The sequence below is a fragment of the Hypomesus transpacificus genome, chromosome 3, assembly GCF_021917145.1.
Source record: "Hypomesus transpacificus isolate Combined female chromosome 3, fHypTra1, whole genome shotgun sequence".
Classification (NCBI taxonomy): Eukaryota; Metazoa; Chordata; class Actinopteri; order Osmeriformes; family Osmeridae; genus Hypomesus; species Hypomesus transpacificus.
In genome coordinates, this window is record NC_061062.1 from 2,009,387 (window position 1) to 2,027,627 (window position 18,241).

General features: G+C 46.9%; 2 protein-coding genes across 4 annotated transcripts; one reads left to right on the forward strand and one right to left on the reverse strand.

Annotated features, from left to right (window-relative positions):
- Positions 1-4: 4 nt before the first annotated feature.
- Positions 5-7,686, reverse strand: msh4 (mutS homolog 4). The gene is made up of 20 exons (XM_047047966.1): positions 7,458-7,686; positions 7,083-7,238; positions 6,584-6,747; positions 6,049-6,159; positions 5,805-5,920; positions 5,338-5,511; positions 4,992-5,164; positions 4,800-4,867; positions 4,578-4,652; positions 4,400-4,464; positions 3,941-4,110; positions 3,693-3,829; positions 3,464-3,567; positions 2,945-3,069; positions 2,034-2,234; positions 1,634-1,752; positions 1,373-1,501; positions 790-964; positions 620-708; positions 5-495 (listed from the first exon to the last, which is right to left on the reverse strand). Exons 1-20 carry the CDS (start codon positions 7,681-7,683, stop codon positions 298-300), a joined length of 2,775 nt encoding a protein of 924 aa, XP_046903922.1. The 5' UTR covers positions 7,684-7,686; the 3' UTR covers positions 5-297.
- Positions 7,687-7,780: 94 nt separating this feature from the next.
- vcpkmt (valosin containing protein lysine (K) methyltransferase) lies at positions 7,781-10,397 on the forward strand. 3 transcript variants are annotated; one of them, XM_047049800.1, is made up of 5 exons: positions 7,781-8,321; positions 8,551-8,664; positions 8,865-8,937; positions 9,059-9,178; positions 9,379-10,397. In XM_047049800.1, the coding sequence occupies exons 1-5, from the start codon at positions 7,888-7,890 to the stop codon at positions 9,481-9,483; spliced, it is 846 nt and encodes a 281-aa protein (XP_046905756.1). In that variant the 5' UTR covers positions 7,781-7,887; the 3' UTR covers positions 9,484-10,397. The 3 variants fall into 3 exon arrangements, 2 of the variants coding, with proteins under 2 accessions (XP_046905756.1, XP_046905763.1); XR_006958383.1 differs by having other exon boundaries at positions 8,049-8,321; positions 8,551-8,653; XM_047049807.1 differs by lacking the exon at positions 7,781-8,321 and having other exon boundaries at positions 8,562-8,653.
- Positions 10,398-18,241: the final 7,844 nt, after the last annotated feature.

Below are 18,241 nucleotides of genomic sequence, written 5' to 3' on the forward strand. Positions count from 1 at the left end.
GCGAGGAAGAGTGGGTGTTCCGGGTCCACACGGCCACACCCATCAAATTATTATTATTGTAGAACATCATTTTCGTTAAAAAAAAAAACAAAAAACATCGAAAACAAACATTGACGAAGAGAAACGTATAGCTGTAACAAAATACAATACAACAGAGTTTAAAATTGTATTTTACTGGCAAACACCTTAAAAGGGCAACATAACCTCAAGTAAATAGAAAAAAATCCTACAGTTTATTCTCATGTCCCTCCATGGCCCCCTTCCCAGCCCTCTGGCATCCACTCTCTTGCCAATGACTCATTCCTCCTCCGTCTCCATGGACACAGCCTCTCCCATGACCTGCAGCTCTGTTTCGTAGCGTCTCTTCAGGCCTCTCAGATAGATGCGCAGGCTGTCAGGGTCCAGTCTGGAGTTCCTGGCTGTCTGCAGGAGGCGGGTGGCCAGGTGGTATACTGCTCTTTGGCAAAGAGTTTCCGGATTGGTGTGCTGCTTGGTCTGGAACCGGGGAGGGCGGATGCACAGCGGGGTGTTGGGGGAGGAAATGTGAAGGAAGAACACAAGCTGACATTTTGTTTATTTTTGTTTGAAAGAAAAGCAGGATTAGAAGGGAAGGCCGTACCGATAGCTGCTTGCTGACTTTGGAAGCGATCGTCTTCGCTTCTTGAATGACAGAATCAGGCAGAGCCGTCATCTCTGCAGCCCTCAGACCTAACATGAACACTGAGGTAAATATTCTACCTTTGAGAGTCAGTCAGTCAGTGTTAATCGTCATTCCCCTAGTTACCCTACCATAGTTCCTCTCCTCGGAGCAGCCTTGACTCAGTAGATAGGTGTAGACCAGGCTCTCTGTTCCGGCCTCAGCAGAGCGTGTGTGCTGGACCTCCATGTGTTGGTTTTCAACGTTAGGATACAACGTCTCCAACTGGCAGAGCTCCAGACAGTGTGTGGCAAACAGAGTGAAGGCCTGAGGCAAACAGGAGAACAAAGAACACACACCTAACGCTGTGATGTTGGGTACTCTTCGATCCCGACGGACTGCTCACAAACGGTTTTGTTGGTGAATCAACAGCGCCGTTGGATTTGGTCGCGCGACCGACGCGTTTACGGACACATTTTGTTCAGTCGGAGAGCAGACATTCGTGTACAGAACAGCCAAGAGAAAGGCAAACAGACCAGTCACAACATGACTTCCTGATTGGATTTCAGCTCCACTGCACGAGGCATTTTAGACTTATCAGTACAGAACTCAGTTCCAGGCTGAGCAGAAAGGCCTGAAAGTAAAATCGAATCGACTGAGTCATTTGTTAGTGTCATATTAGAAGTGTTTCCTTCAGGAAGGAGCATGGAGCAGGGTGAGGTCAGCACACAGTACCTTGAGGCGGAGGAGGAACTCACAGACAGCGTGACAGAGGCCCACGCCCTCCTCAGCACTGGTGCCACGTCCCAGCTCGTCGATGATGATGAGGGATCTGTCACTCACGTTGTGGATTATATATGAGACCTTAGGAGCACAAAGGCACAAGATGAAGCATTTTATTTGACATGGTTGTGGAGTATAAAAACAAAAATACTTATCAAAAATACAATATAAAAAAAGTTTTTACTCTGGCCAGTGTTTATTTTTTATTTTTACCTCTTTCATTTCCACCATAAAGGTGGAGGAGCTGGTTTCAAAATCGTCATCCACCCCGATTCTGGTGAAGATCTGATCAGCGATCCGTAAAGACGCATACTCAGCAGGGACATAGGACCCTGGGGGAGGTTCCACAGCCATTAAACAGCCGAGGACAGCCCCACTTCCAGTGGGTACAGGATGATCCCATCTGAGGGCTTTCATCATGTTGGGCTGGATGTAGGCACACCCGGCCAATGTTCGCCCTACCTGGGATTAAACCTGCCACCTCTGACTCCTTAAGCACGACCACAACCAGCTATGCCAACGAAAAGCTAGCAAGTTACTAGTACTGGTGGCCTGTATACATACCTGAGGAAATAGTTTAATCTACATAGGCTAGTTTGACATCTCCACCCACCTATCTGAGCCATGATCTGGCAGAGTGCCACCTGTTTGAGGTAGGTGGACTTGCCGCTCATGTTGGGCCCTGTGATGATGACAAAGTTGCTGCCCTCGGAGATGTAGCTGTTGTTGGAAACGGGCTGCTGGCCCGCGATGCGCTCCAGGATGGGGTGACGACCCTGCTTGATAGCCAGGGTGTCTGTGAATTCGGGACGCACTGTAAGCAGAGGGTGAGTCACAGAGGCACAAACCAGGCAGATGAAACACACTTAAAAACACACTGCTGAATGTTAAGTGTTGTTCTCTGTAGGTTTGAATAAAAAATGCTATGGAATTTTTCCACAGCTATTTATTATGATGATGTATAACCTTAATGGTGTACATTAACCTATATAGTGTCCAGTGCCAAAATGGTTCTTGGGCCCAATTGGGCACAGAGATGTCTGGTTGAATACAGTGATGGTTACGTAACCGGGGTAATGTGAGAGGGGGTGCTGACTGCACTGGGGAGGGCAGACGACCAGCACGTGTCCATGGAGAGATCCTTTCAGACAGCTGAGGAGCGCTGTTCACCACCCCCATGTGCCTGAAGGGGTGGGGCGGGAGGGGGGCGGGAGGGGGGCGGGAGGGGGAGGAGGAGGGGCCTGGACAACGGAGTCCATCATTGAAAGAAAAAAAACTTTGCTTATAGAAGACAACGGCTTCTTTGTCAGTCCGACAGCACGGGGTGTTGCTGCTGACACACTGGAGCCCCTGTCGCTGCTTGATGCCATGTGAGGTTCAAGAGAGAGGCTGGGCAGCTTCAGACCAAGCAGGACAGAAGTCCCAGTGCTGTGGAGTTTGGGGGGGGGGGGCTTTCAGGAGGTATACGATGAAAGCGAGAACTTGATACTGTGTGAATGGTATGATTGTGGGGACTGGACTCACCGTAGTCTGAGATGGTGCAGGCGTTGGCTAGAGACAGCAGCATGTCTAGCATGGACACAGCATCAGAGAGCTTGTAGAGGCAGTGGATGTGCTCATGGACAGTACCCAGCAGCTGGCAAACCACCCTGGAGGCAGACAGGTGAGGACGATCAGAGAGACCACCACTTTGGAGCAGCCACACAAACAAATAGCCCCATCTACTGGGAGAGAATGGGAGTCCATACGACGTCACTTCTGTTTGTGTACTAGAACAGCCATTCCCAACCTTTTCTACTTTGCGGTCGCCCAACATCACCATTCCCAATTCCCATCCAAAAATTCAAGTTGAGAAAATCTGAGCCAAGAAAATTTGAGGCAAAACAAATTCAGCCCAATTTTTTGGGGGGAATGTGTTTTTAATTCCCCTCTTTAAAATGTTCACATGAATTTATGTTAAGTTTTGTTTGTTATGTAAAAAAGAAAAAGGTAGAAAGCAACATTAGACAGACACATTGGTGTAGTCTGTCAGTCGTCACTCACACATAGGACATGTGGAAGATCTCTCTGAGGGCCTCATCACAGCGGTCATTCATCTTCATCAGGTCTGCCGTGGTGAAGCTGTAGTTGTTCTTCTGCTTTGTGACCTGAGATAACCGTCACGGCAACGTCACGGCAACGTCACGGCAACGTCACGGCAACATCACAGTGTGTCAAGATAAGGCACTTTGGGTAAATACAGATCCAACTGTCCTGTTGTAGTAACCGTCACCTTGATGAATTCTGCTGGGAGCTTTCCATCAGGCAAGGCCACTCCCTCCATCTTCATCTGCATGAAGAACCCTCTGGAGGAGCTGAAACTGGTGCGCGTTGGCAAGCCGTGCTTCTCCCCCACCTGGTCCACCAGCCCTGGGCATCGGAAGGATACTCAGACATCCACTGTGGTTCCAATCTCTTTAAACACTTTACGATTTCTCTACCCTGGAAACAGACTAACGTCCATCCTTTTTGTGCCGTCACCTGCGATGTCATCCACAATCTCGGTGTACGCTCGCCGTGCGATGTCCAGGAACTCGTTGATGTCGGGGCGAACGGCGTAACACTTCTGAGTCCGCATGGTCAGGCTGCCCTTCGTGTAGCTCGTGTCGTCGTTGATGACCGTTTTGACCTGCTCCAGTATCATGTCAAATCTGAGGTCCAGATATAGCAAATGAAGGCATGGGACTCTGTAGTACGGTGTACCTGTACACCCATACAGTATACACTATACACTGTATACTATTCATACAGTAGGATATCCAGGGGATATTCATACAGAAGGATATCCAGGGGATATTCATACAGAAGGATATCCAGGGGATATTCATACAGAAGGATATCCAGGGGATATTCATACAGAAGGATATCCAGGGGATATTCATACAGAAGGATATCCAATCCCTTTTCTTTAACGCTGTTTGTAAGACACAGACGTCTGACCTGTTGTCTTCCAATGAGCTGCTGTATGCCTTGAGCAGAGCCGTGTCACAGTTCTTCAACACCATCTGTTCAGGTGATACAGAGAGGTTGTATGGTTGACGTTAAACCAAAGCTCCCCTTAAAAAACAAGAAGTGTTTCGAGATTTAGTTTGGAAATGGGAACCCATCTGGTACTCACTCTGAGAGGAGGGATCAGCTCCAGTGTATGCTTCAGCTGAATCACATGTGTAATCTTGGACTCTGCCACTTGAACCTTCGCATCGAGAGCAAATGTGTTGATTATTTCAATGTTCTGACTCAGACTTCACATAATCAGAAAACGATAACAGATGGAACGGAACTGTTTTTAAATCAGAGTGAATTTAGAGTATGCGCGCAGTAATCTAAAGTAAATATTTACCGTTTCCTGCTTGGGGATCTGGACTAGAGCAGAGAGCAGTTGGTCTATATCCAGAAAATGACCAATGGCTTGGGAAGGACACACAGTACAGTTAACTTAACGTGCCAAACAGCCACTAGCCTTGTGAGGTCAAGTCAGCATGTCAGACAGCAGCAATGCGTCAAGAGCCCCCCTGTAAGGCTTGGAGCTGACCGTTCTTCAGGCCGAAGAAGAGGTCCTCGTTCTGCAGCAGCTCCTGGACGGTGTCCAGACGGATGTTTAAGGTGTCCACATCCACAAGAGGCTCCAGGATGTTGGAGCGCAGCCGTCGACCTCCACCGGGAGTTTTAGTGTAGTTCAGCACGCCTAACAGGGTGTGCTCACTCCTACACACACACACATACGCACACACACACGCAGGCATGCACACACACACATGCATGCACACACACACACACATGGGTTAGGGTTGCACCTAAAACACCTCTGTATGGGTCAGAATAAATAACATACTATAAAACAATTGAACTCAGTGTTCCTCAGAGTCTAGCCTTTGTACCTGTGGTCCCTGTTATTGACTACAAGCTCCAGGTTTGAGGCAGATACAGAGTCGATCATGGCAGTTTGCTCACTGCCAGTGAAGATCACTTTGAGGGACTTTGGAGCATATATGGAGTTCTGAATGAACTCAAAGTATTTCAGCAGAGCGGCTGCAGCAGCCAGACAGTAGTACCTAGACACAAATAATAACATAATAATAATAACAACTATAAAATAAGTTAACCGTATTAAAACTGTGTGTTTATTCAGAGGCGAGGGTTGCATTATACATGGGTGGGTCATGTCCTATCCATTGTTTTAAATCAGAAAATCTAACCCCCCCCACACACTTTTTATTTTGAAAATTATATATATATATTTAACAGCCTCATCCTATCATGAAAAAAAAACGGTCCCACCCACATTAGAAAACCAACCTCCGCCCTTGTATCTACTGTGTGTTTTGCAGGCTCTGAGAGTACCTACTTAGCTTGCACCTCCATAAGCACCGTGCTGAACTCAGGGGCACACAGCTGCTGAATGTACTCCAACCCTTTCCTCTCATTGAAATACTTCCTCTGGATCGCCGTGAAAGCTACCGCCTGAAACGCAAACGAGGGGGGGCGCAGTTTGACGTGTGGAACGTTAGAACGTGTGGAACGTTAGAACGTGTGGAACGTTAGAACGTGTGGAACGTTAGAACGAACGCTGCGTGTGAACCCATCGGTACCTGGAAGTTCTCCGTGATAAGGCTGTAAAGCTTGGTTCCTTTTCCCTTCTCGCTAGCTGTATCTGGCATGAGGAGTTCCAGGGGAACCAAGATATGGAGCTTGGTGATGACCTGGGAAGGGGTCAGAGTGGTTTGGTTGGCCAGGTGCCTAGCTGTGCCATGAGCAACAAGACAGTTCTGAGATCCTCTGGATAGGACTGTTGTTATGTAACCGAGTTGAATTGGTTCAACTGTCTCAGTATAAATACCACCCACCCACATCATAGAAGAGCTAGCTTTAAGTAGCTGCTTAAATCAATGTTTATAAAGGTGGTGATTGCGTGACATACGGCAAGTCAGAGGACCAGAGTTTGAACCCCAAGACCAGGAGGTAGCTACACTAACGAGCAACGCAACTACACCTGCTTAAATTTGATTCATTTGTCCGCCACTTGTATCCTTCTTACGAACAGAATGTACAGCGGAACATCAAGGATTAGAAGTGGAAACAGGTGTACTGTCGTCTAGTCGAGCCAATGAATTGATCACTTTCTACCTTGGCGTAGGTTCCTGTGTCTGCAAACTGAGAGAGGATCAGCTCTGGGCATTTGAGGTTGATACTGGCCATGCCTATCTCTCCCCTGGCCAGGCCCCGCCCCTCTACCACGGCCACAATCACAGAGGCGCCCGCGGCCGAGGTGGCAGAGGAGCAGGTGGCCACTGCAGAGAAGGAGATGAAGTCAGATTCAGTGCAGGGCCTATATACAAACGTAATGAACATACTCCCTGGCACTCTTCAGTTTATATGTAGACTATGATGTTTTTGGCATTCTTGTAATTTCGACAATAATTTTTCTTTTTACTACTTTTTTCTATTAGCCTTTTTTGTTGTCATTTTTGCCACTTGTGTTTTGTAATATGTTAGCCTATTGTTTTTCAATTTATGTAGCTTTCTGAGCTTGCTATGTCACAAGAATGTCATTGGTACATGTGTATCAATAATGCACATGACAATAGGTCTGACTCTGACTATATCCATTGGTGTGTTTCTTTACTTCCAGAGTGTTCCGTCTGCGGCGTCCTGGCAGGGTGTCCGCTTGCCGTCCTCAGTCTGGGGGTGGCCGCTCCGGAGCGGAAAGACGAGCTGCTGAAACCGGACGAAGGGACGGATTTATCCGTCCGCCCCTGCCTGAAGCTCCGATTCACTTGACCTGAGAGTCATGGAGGTAGCTAATGAGCTGAGGAGGGTTATATTTTTTTTGGACCAATTACTCATCATAAGGCCATCTGCTAATAGACAAAAATATGATTATTACCAAATGACACAGACAGGAATTAGCTAGCAACCAAACCACTTGCTTGCTTAGAGAATTAACGGCCACAGCATCAAGGAAACTAGACAGGGTTTGCCAGTCACGACATGACCTTACTGGAGAGGACTGATGTTGGGCCTGCTTCTCCCGCAGCAGTCCCTGGCTGTGCTGCTGCAGCAGGATGTGGGGGATTTGAGCTGGAACTGGCAGCATCAGGAGAGAGTGAAGATGTTGTTTCACAGCCATGGCCGTGAGTCAAAGCTTGTCCGAAAGGTGACACAAAGCTTCCCCCGGAGTCTGAACTGTAGCCAGGTGTCACCTCATCTGTGCTGCTTCTTAGCATTTTTAGAAGTAGGCTTGTTCCTCTTTGGTTCAACTCTTAATTGTATGACAGGATATATAGCCTACTAATTTAAATTACATGTAATCATGGATACACCAAATAACTGATTTCACTTGTAGCTACAGCTGGCTAGATAGGTTATTTCCCGCCACATTCTCTTTGAGAACTGCACGCGGTTATCGCAACACCCAATTCAAGCGACAGATGTGCCGGCGAAGAGAGCCATTGAAACATATTTTAGATTATTTATCTTCCAATGGCTCTGGGCAGAGCCATAGAGTAAGGTTTAAAATGTTCAGTCTGGAAAATTTTACAACTTCACCGGTAGGGGCTTACTGGAGACACACTGACACTGTAGGTAAACCTGCTAAATTCAAGATGGCGCAGCACACGGTGGAAGACGATAACTATTTTGTCAGAGAAATTGAGAAAAATGACGGATCTATCTTGAAGATGAAGCAGTGCTTTAAAGGAGATGTGGGATGTGTGGTGTGGGATGCTGCAATCGTGCTTTCAAAATATTTAGAAACAAAACAGTTTTATGATCCTAAAACAGGTGTAAACAGATGGTCTCACAAAAGCGTTTTGGAGTTAGGATCAGGTACAGGAGTTGTCGGTCTAATGGCAGCAACGTTGGGGTAAGTTATTATACTAAACTATAGCTAATGAGCAAAAACTAGCGAAAACTTACGGGCGTAGTATAATTCATATATACTAACACAAGCTAGCTATCGAAGTAGCTAGCTCAACCTGCATCCTTGCTAACTGGGTACTGTAAGCAGCCAAGAACAGATGTACCGGTATCGGTATGTAACACAATCGCAACATTTACAACCACTGATTCGACATGAACTACATTCTTTTTAGAGCTGAAGTCACCGTTACAGACTTGGAAGATTTGCAGTCCTTACTCGAAGTGAACATCCGCGACAACCAGGCACTCGTCAACAGTGGATCCATCACAGCCAAGGTACTAAAATGGTTTGTACTTTTAGCTGCTTATAGTCCATTCATTATTTGCATGCACATAGCTACAGTTAATGCAAGCAAGCTTTTTGAATAACTCAGTAGTACTTTGCAGCTATCACAATGTGCCATAAAGTAGGATAGAACAATAACTATGGATTGTCTACAAATCACGAAAAATCCCTGTAATAAACCATATTTCCTGTTTTATAAAGGGGTGACAATGTGTCAGAATTCCTGCCACATCCTCATTTCATCCTAATGGCAGACTGCATCTATTATGAACAGGTGCTGTACAACTCCTCACAACACACTATTACTGCTGCTGCATACTTGGTTCCTTTGTGAACGTCCTGGTGCTGTAAGACCCATGTGAACCTGGTGGATGACATGATCTGTTGTCCCACAGTCTGTGAAGCCTCTGGTGGAAACTTTGAAGCTCCTGGCTGGTCCGGACACCTGCATCATCTGTTGCTATGAGCAACGCACCGTTGGCATCAATCCCGAAGTGGAGAAACGTTTTTTCGAGGTTTTGCATAACAGTTCATCTTACTAACGCTATTCAAACATGCATGTGCTTTCAACCATTCAACTTTAACCCTTGTCATACGTTTCTTTGACAGATGATTATACAAATCAGATGTCTAACCGTTTTGTTAGTGTAGGAGTGACTGCAGTGGTTTTCTCTTTAACGACTTGCTTATCCTCTGTGTTTTCCTTGATGTGTAGCTGCTGCTCAGAGACTTCCTGTGTGAAGAGGTCCCTTCGGAAATGCAGGACCCAGAGTTCAACAGTCCAGATATCCGCATCTTGCTTTTAAGGCTAGCAGCCTGATCTGTGTGTGGATGTGTGTGTGTTTGTGCGTGTGGGCCTGTGCGTGTGTGTGTGTGTGTGCATTGCAGCTCATGGAAGGAATTTCATTTACTGTAAGCGATATGTAGAATCAGATACGGGAAAAACCTGCAGACTTTCTCTGAACATATATGATCTCACCTCGGCCAGAATGAGATGTAGTGAGGTCACTCTACAGTTCTGTCTGCGCCGTGGGTTATTTTTATACCTCTATATACGGAGCTTCAACATTTCGGATTATGCTGTACGAAATACACGACAACAAACAAGTTCCATAATAAAAGATCAAGAAGTACGTCATGTAACATGTTCATTGATTTCTGCTTGTGTAACTTGTTTTGCCTAAGTCACGGGAGGGAAGTTTTATAGACTGGAAGCTGACAGTCGCTTCTGTGAGCGGCACACTGAGCACTTAGCTCAGAACGCGTGTGGAAAGTCCAGTGCTTACACACCAGTGAACAGCATGGAGCAGTGAACAATAAATCGCCTCTCTTGAGCAAGGTCCCCTGCTCAATCTATTGTGCGTGATAAGAGGATTACTGAGCCACAGGGATGGGAGCAGCTACCTGGCCTGGAGGAGGGGTCTTGGGGACGGGGATGGTTCGGGCTCGTCTCCTGTGACCCGCGCTCAGGATTAACGCCCGCTGCTGGCCGTATGGCACAGACAGATGGGCCCTGAACTCACAACAACACTCAGGTGTCAGCTGAAACGACCACAGAACAGCTGATGAGGCACAACACAAGTCGTAGTAGGAGCAAGACCCGCAAGTTGTTTTTTGCAACACGTCCTTTGTGTGGTGTAGTGTGACCGATATGCCTGATTGCTGAAGTCTGTACGTTTAATGTTTTGGCACCAGGGGGCAATAGTTGCTCACAATAAAAAATCCTGGGCTGAACTTGCTTTTGGAAAATTGATCACTGATTATCGCATTTTAACATACTACGTTTTGAGCTAAAATGTTATTGAGATTAATCGTCTTCAAGGGAAGACAGTTAGCCTTGCTCACACTAGAACCCCACTGTATCCAACTCATTTCCTCATTCCTATGCGATCCAACTGTTCTGAGGTCCGTTGGATATGCAAGCATCACCAGGAGGAACGAACGCTCATCCAACAGAGTCTGAACGCTCATCCAACAGAGTCTGAACGCTCATCCAACAGTCTGAACGCTCATCCAACAGAGTCTGGCTCACCATGCACAGGGGGAATTCCACCTCAAGCCCCAGATTAGTGGGAAGATTATGGACCTTTCTAAAGCATAAACCATGAAGCACACCCCATACTCCCACAGGCATGTGGGGGGCCTCTCAGTCTGTCATGCTGAGCTGTGTTTACACAGCAGGCTGTCATGCAGTGGGTAGGCACTGCCTCCCATACGCTCTCTTTAATTGGTCAACTCAATGAAAATGCTCGGACACAGAAGACTGAGGTCAGCTTTGGGGGCCATGTAAACATAGTATGATTCAATCAGTGTGACTGGTGCAAGCATGGAGATAGTTAAGAATGGGGATTTTACAGATCATAACACCATTATCTGAATGTTAAGCTTATTGGCACAAATAGTGCCATCACTTCGCAGGGAGTCGAAGGATGGATGACCAAACCGTGTAAGGTTAATGCCTGCTTAAAATGCACTAGGACCTGAACACCATCTGTGATGGTCCATTCCTCAGCTTACTACCACGTTAAACTCACCTCACTGGCAGTTTGTTGATCAAAGGATTAAAATCTATTATAGAAACATGGTAACAGTGACAAATAATGGTATTTTAATGATTAATCTAATATTATGTAAAAAGATTCATATCAAGGGAAGGGGAGTTACAGAATAAGCAGTTCTAATCCAATTGTAAATGATTAAACCCTAGACTCACTGAGATCATGTTTAAGCCTTTTTGCTTGGATTCATAGGGGCGCTTCCATGTCTGAATTGAGTTAACCACTTAAATGTCTCTGAAATCTCTGTTACAACTGCTTCATCTTCACCGTTGTCTCTCTACCTCGTGTTTCCAGTCTCTCACACGAACACACACATTCTTTCTTCTCTTTTTCTCCCTGTTATGACTAATATACCCACGAGACCGATTCTAGGTGACTTACTATAAATCACACACTAACACTCGCTCCCTCGAAACCTTTCTGTTATTCTTGTCTGATAATAGCCATGGCCTCCAAGTCCCCACACTCAACAGGAAAAGGCAGGAGGAAGTAGCAATTGCACGCAGAGATTAATTGCAGTTTGTTGCAAACGCTATAAATAACCACAACAGATCATTTGAGATAATTACTCTCTGTGTTACTCTGTGTGGTGTGTTGCTCCTGCAGTCTCTATCCAAGTGCAACTGGACTGTGCAGATCAAAGCAGCAGAGCTCCCTACTCTGTTCCTTCCTCTGCCTGGATATGTTTAGCCTAATTACTTTGACAGAGCTGGAATAGAGTTCCCATCCCCCAGGGTGGTGGGGGACAGGGGGGGACAGGGGGGGGACGACAGGACACGGGGGAGATCCAAAACACCAGATCAGCATTTCACACTGTCACTCTTCCCTCATCATATTCGGTCCCCGTATGAACCTGCTCGTTTGCTCTATTTGGGAAAGGTAAGCTTCTTGTCTCCCCTTCCACAGCTGGGTGATTAGGTTAGCACTGTGGGGGAAATACAGAAGGGCTTTCTCTGAATGAGGACGCCTGCAGTGATGAAGGGAGCTGTGAAGCCTCAGCACCCTCAGAATCTCTCTCCACGTGAGAGGGGTTCTGCCGTGACTCCTCCTGTCTTCCTGACTGGGGGAAACATGCGCTGCTGACACTGAAACGCCTTTATCCCCGAGGGCAGAACCAGGCCCTGCCAACAGATTGCGCTACCAGTAGCCTCAACATGCAGAAGCACATCCTTTCCCATCAACCTGTACAGTGACCTCTGACCTCTGTACAGTGACCTCTGTGTATGTTGTGACTCTTACAGAGTAGGTTCTGGACAAACTAAAAGTTTCACTAAAGAACATTTAAAAAAGTAAACTTAAGTTTGAGTTGGTGTTTATGTTAATGATTGTAGGTGTGTCTTTTCCTCTTTCTCTGGTATGTACTTTTTCTGGTATGTAAAATGTGCCATGTATTTTGAGGGAGCTGTGAGTGGTTTCTGCACCGGCCATGTTTTGATCTGTCATCATCACACTTTAGGTGTTCAACTTGATAACCCCAGCCAGCACCGCCCTGCACAGTCTCACACATCTGCACACGCTCCCTCCCTGACATGCACTCCTCCCCTGAGGACCTCTCAAATATGGCAACATGAAAGTGGCCTCGCCCAAACTGCACTGGTGCAAGCAAGGGTGGAGGAGGAGAGGGAATGAGAGGAAGAGAAGGAAGAGAGGAGGAGAGGGAAGGACGAAAGGAGGAAATAGAGAAAAAAGGACTAGAGGGGAAGGAGGAGAGGGAAGCAGAAGGAGGAGGGGGAGAAGGAGGGGGGAGGAGGAGGGGGGAGGAGGAGGAGGAGAGAGCCTGACTCCAGCAGGGCCTGTGTTCTGTTCTCTGTTGCAGCCGGGTCCAGCAACACAGAGGAGCCTTTGTGTCATCGTCATCACGCTGCCAGGAGCCAGGAGACACTGCTCCAAAAAAGAACACTCATTTTCCTCGCCCACTTGAACGAGAGGCTTTAAGAATAGAAATCCAAATGGGGTGATTAAAAATAGACTCTGCCAAAGTGTGATTCCTCTGAAATCACCAAAGTCCTTACAGAGCATCCACCTCCTCTTCCACCTCCTCTTCCACCTCCTCTTCCACCTCCTCTCAGCTCTCCTGTTGACAGCCCCATTTCCTTAGCCTCTCCAGACACAGTAACAACGATCAACAAAACGTTCACGAGGCCCTGAAATACTCCTGAAACGACACCAGATGTTGCGTTCTAAATCGAGCTCACATTAAAAATCACGCACATCTCTTTTGACTTATTACTGCTGTTAAATTAAGAAGCAGATAGTTTGCTGCACTCTGTTGTAAGGAGGAGATGGTACAGTGCCAATGGAGCAGAGGCCGACAGCACAGCTAGCCGACAGAGCCTCAGTGATGACTCCACCCTCTGCACAGCCACATGGGGAAGGAGGGGGGGGGGGTGTTGGGACAGCTGGGCTGCAGATGAAGGGACAAGCATCCAGCACTACAGGAAGACACAACCCAGGCTCCACAAACAAGCCCGCTCTGCTCTCTCCCCTCCGCACACTGCCATCAGTGTCAGCCGGGCCCAAGTGACTGTCCACATCCAGCTCTTTACGGATGGCCACAAGACAGTTGACATTTACGGTGAATTTCAGCACACACGATGACAAAGCAGTGTCAAATCTGTCATTTGGCGACGGGGGTGATCAGGACGTGGGCTGAGTGATCAGGAAGGCACGCTGTCCAATGAGAGGCGTGGAAGGTCACATGGCAGTGACTGCTGTCCCTCTGGACCTGTGGTGACAGTGTGTTAGTCATCATTAAGTAGTGTGGTGCTGCTAACACCAGGGGGAGGCTAGACGAGTGTGTGTGTGTGTGTGTGTGTGTGTCTCTGCAGAACGTTTTTCCTGAGTCATTATCCCTGACCAGGATTCTTTCTTCCTGTTTTCTGGTGGTGTGTGTGTGTGGATTTCTACAGCAGTTCTGTGGTAGCGGTTGTTATGGGCATGTGGTCATGCTGTGTCACTGTGAATCTTGACACTGCTGTAATTATAGAGATCCAGTCAGGCAGAGATGCAGTCAGTCATGATGTGTCAGTGTGGTGGAGATCTGATATGTCAAACAAAACTTCCCATGTCATCTGTGTCCTGGTTAACATCCGTCCGCAAGTCATCAGTGCATTGCTCAGAAAAATGACAGAGTTGTTGAACCTGTTGGTGAAACAAAAAAGAGAACTTTGGTTTGTAAACGAGTGTGAGTGCTGAGTTAAGAGTTGCGTAACACAAATGACAATCTATAGGATTCTACTCAAACAGACGTTTCTGTGTAGAGATATGGCATGGGAGAGGTCATTTCTATGTACTTACTGACTAAGCCAAACATAGATACAGAGCAAACAAGGTCTGCCCTCTGACTCACAAACCTGATACTGAGAAAGAGAGAGAGGGAGGGAGGGAGGGAGAGAGGGAGAGAAAGGAAGGGAAGGAGGGAGGGAGAAAGGGAGGGAGAGAGAGAGAAGGAGGGAGGGAGAGAGAATGAGGGAGGGAGAGAAGGAGGGAGGGAGAGAAACGGACAAAGAAGGAGGCACAGGAAGCAAAATGAAGACAATGCGAAAGTGATTTCAGTTCTCTGGAATAGAGAACAGTATTCAGGTCCCAGGGGCGTGAGACTGGCGTCTGCAGTAACTCACACATGGCCTGCTCCCCCCCTGTACTGTCCCATACGTGTGACAGCGTGAAGCTGAGGATTCAGCACATCCCCAGCCTCCCTGTCCCACACAGCTGGCAAAACACCGCACCAAGGGGCCAGAGCTGTGGGACTAATATAAATCATCTCTTTCTCTGTGCTCACTCTCTCACACAGCTGTGATAGACACACTGCAAGACCCCCAAAGGGCCAAGGATAAAACTTCAGACTTTCACATAATGGGATATAAATAGAGGCCCCTGGGTGGCAGTGGAGAAAAGCGTGTCATGTGACTCATAAAGGATCGCTGTTAAAACGGAACAATCACGATTGTGGGTCAATGCACACGATTCTACAGCTGCCATCAAGACTGTGTGCCATACTCGGTCGTTGGTTGGTCTGCTTGTGGATCCGGTTCAGTGTACTCTTCAAAGAGCAGAGACTAGCATTTCCAGTATGTATTCATTCGTCCAATGAAAGACCTCCTCCACATGCCTACTCTCCCCCTTGCAGAACATAACCTTGGGCCTGAGATATGGGTGGAATGCACTCTGGAGCAGGGCCCAGCTGTCACCCAGGACTCAGCTGAACCCAAGCACAGTCTCCACCAGGACTGAGAACCAGCACAAGCCTGCATCCTTTCATACTCTTAACAGACAAATTCATCTGAACCCAGAGGAAAGTCCCAAAATTATGTGCAGGCAGCAGCAGATGTATGTTTTCTCCCTTTGACAGACTTGGCCTGCTGCAAGAATGACAACAAGCTTAAAAGTTTTAGGCAGGAAACCCTAACCCAACCCTTAACCACTTCCTGTCTAACAGCGGAGCACCTCTGCATGAGAGTCTTACTGACAGTGTAGCATTAGAAGTAGAGAACTCAGAGCAGGGATTAGCAGAGGGGAGAAGTTCCTTTGCTACAAACAATAATGGATGTTTTACTGTCCTTGAGGGAGAGCTTAGTGGAATGTGGTTTTAAAGAGGCCTACCTCTACCATTAGGGAGATGTAAAGTAATGTGTCTTAATAACAGTGTGTGTGATTGTATGCGTGCTTGCGTTTAAACTCAAGACAGTTATTATCTCCCTGGGTGTGGTGGCTGGACTTAAGGCCTACATTGAGCCATCACTTGGCTATTATCTCAGTACACGTACATTCAGATCTGAGAATGGCAGAAAAGTGTAAAACTCACTCTGTTGTACAGATGAACAACAGTCCTAGCCCACGTCCCTGCCTGTAAGACTGCAGGGTGAATTCATTTGTAATCTTCATTCAGATTTGTAATCTCTTCCTCTTTCTATGAAACAAGGAGGAACTCCAAAGCCAGCAGTTTCAACAGAATTACCTCAGTGCTGTTTAAACCGTTCCACAACGATCCCAGTGGGTCGTTGCCATGGTTTCCATCCAACAAACAGGACTTCTGAATGCCCGATGAATTTGTCTTTGCACATTCCTGAGAAAAACCGGTGATAGGGTGTGTATGGGCAGCGCCTTTTTGGATTTAGCAGCACTCTTGAAACAGTTACCGTACAGGCCTGCTCAGTTCCGGGTGGTGCAGGTGATGCCTTTACTGGCAGACAATCAAAGACATGGCTTGGAAACAATAGTCGACAAGTGTGTTCAAGGTTTGATTCCTGTTTCACAACCCTGTCTTTTTCTCGCACCCTGTGACATTGGCTCTTTGTAGCCTTCTGTAAGAAAAATAACATATTTGTATTCACTATCCCAGTCAGACAATGCATCATCTAGCTACAAACAAGCCAAAAACGACTCCCTTCGTCATCACAATAGCGTGAAGCCCCTTCCCATCTATTACACTCAGGAAGTCAGCGGCAAACCTATGGGGAGTTAGCAGGAGGCCTCGTCTTGCCAGAGGAATGGCCATTAACCCGAGTGAGTTATTTTTCAGAAATGGTACCTAGCTAGCAGCTTTAGTTAGCTGCTGGGCTAAGTTACCTAGCATTATACCCGTAGCAATGCTACTGCTGTGTTAGTGTTACTTGCAAGCCTTCTAATTAGTACATTCAGAAGCCATACGAAAGCGTTTGTTACTTAGTTTTTGTCTATCGGAAAATATTTGATTGGAATGTTCGAATCGCATATTTGGGACGCTACAGCCATCTTACTGAGACGTGTCTGTCATGAAGGTCGGGAGGGTCATTTGGCAGTGTGGCAGCAAAGGGGCCATAAACTGCATTCAGAGGCTAGTGGAAGCTCCTTACCCAACTCCTGCTGGGAGAAAGGTCATAAAAACTGTCACACAGACTCGTTTATTCTAAGCAACAACAAAAAAAGTAAACTGCTTGCCTGTGTTGTCGGATGATTTCATATATCAGTTCAGCAAATCAAGTTTGTTTGTGGCATGTGTGTGGGTTGTGTGGCACATATCTCCTTAGCGCCAGCTTCTATTGTGTCTTGAGTCACCTGACCTGTCTGACGGAAACCGGCGTGGTTCTAAAGCAAACATCCTGAGGCCACAGCGATAACTCCAATGTGCTTTTTCTCACTGAAAACGACTCATTGAACTGCATGGCTGTGTGGATGAGAACAGAGATATATTCCTCTCGTCTTCAGTTGCTGCATGTCTTCACATGTCCCTCCTCCAACTGTATGCTACCAGGAGTTAGTGCCCGCATGCTGTTTATAAAGCAACATTCCTCATCCACCTATGGTACAGGGACACCTGGAACCTGAACAAATCAGTGTTTGTGATGCGATTTTATGGTGTGTTCCTTCTAGTGTTTGTCACATATTCTGAATCTGCAGAATAAAGGGCAGTGTCCTCTACTATGCTCTGCTGAAGGAAAAGCTCTTAAATCTGGTGAATAAAACAAACTGATCTTCTGTTGCCCAAAACACGAGGAACCGTCCACATCTAACACCATCAATTCTGTCTGTCAGTACTACAAACATGCCCCTTTATTGTCCTCAATCAACAACAATGGAAGGCTTATTAAGTCAAACATTCCTCCACTGCAGTTCCTGTGTCTACCGCTTATCCATCTGTAATAGAGAACTGTTAATGGTGAACTACAGAAATTTAAGTTAAAGTAATCGGCAGCTGAACAGAATACAGTTACAGCATTTCTACCGCCACACGCATGCACACCAGTTTATGTTTACAAAAATAAACGAAATGGCGTGGAGGTTAACCACACTGGGAGACAGGGAGATCCAGATGTGGAGTCACACAGAGAGTCGGTTTCTGGTCTCCCCTGTATCGAGCAGCTTGCTGGGGTGCTATTCTACAGAACGGACTCAATAGTCCCCGCCTAACCACAGCAGTTTAGAACAGGGATCGATAAATATCTTGGGAGAGGACTACCTTATCTCTCTCTGAGGAGCTGCCAGGTATTGACTCAGTGGGATGCTGCAAGTCCTCTGTCCTTCACCGCTAGCTGCAGAGAG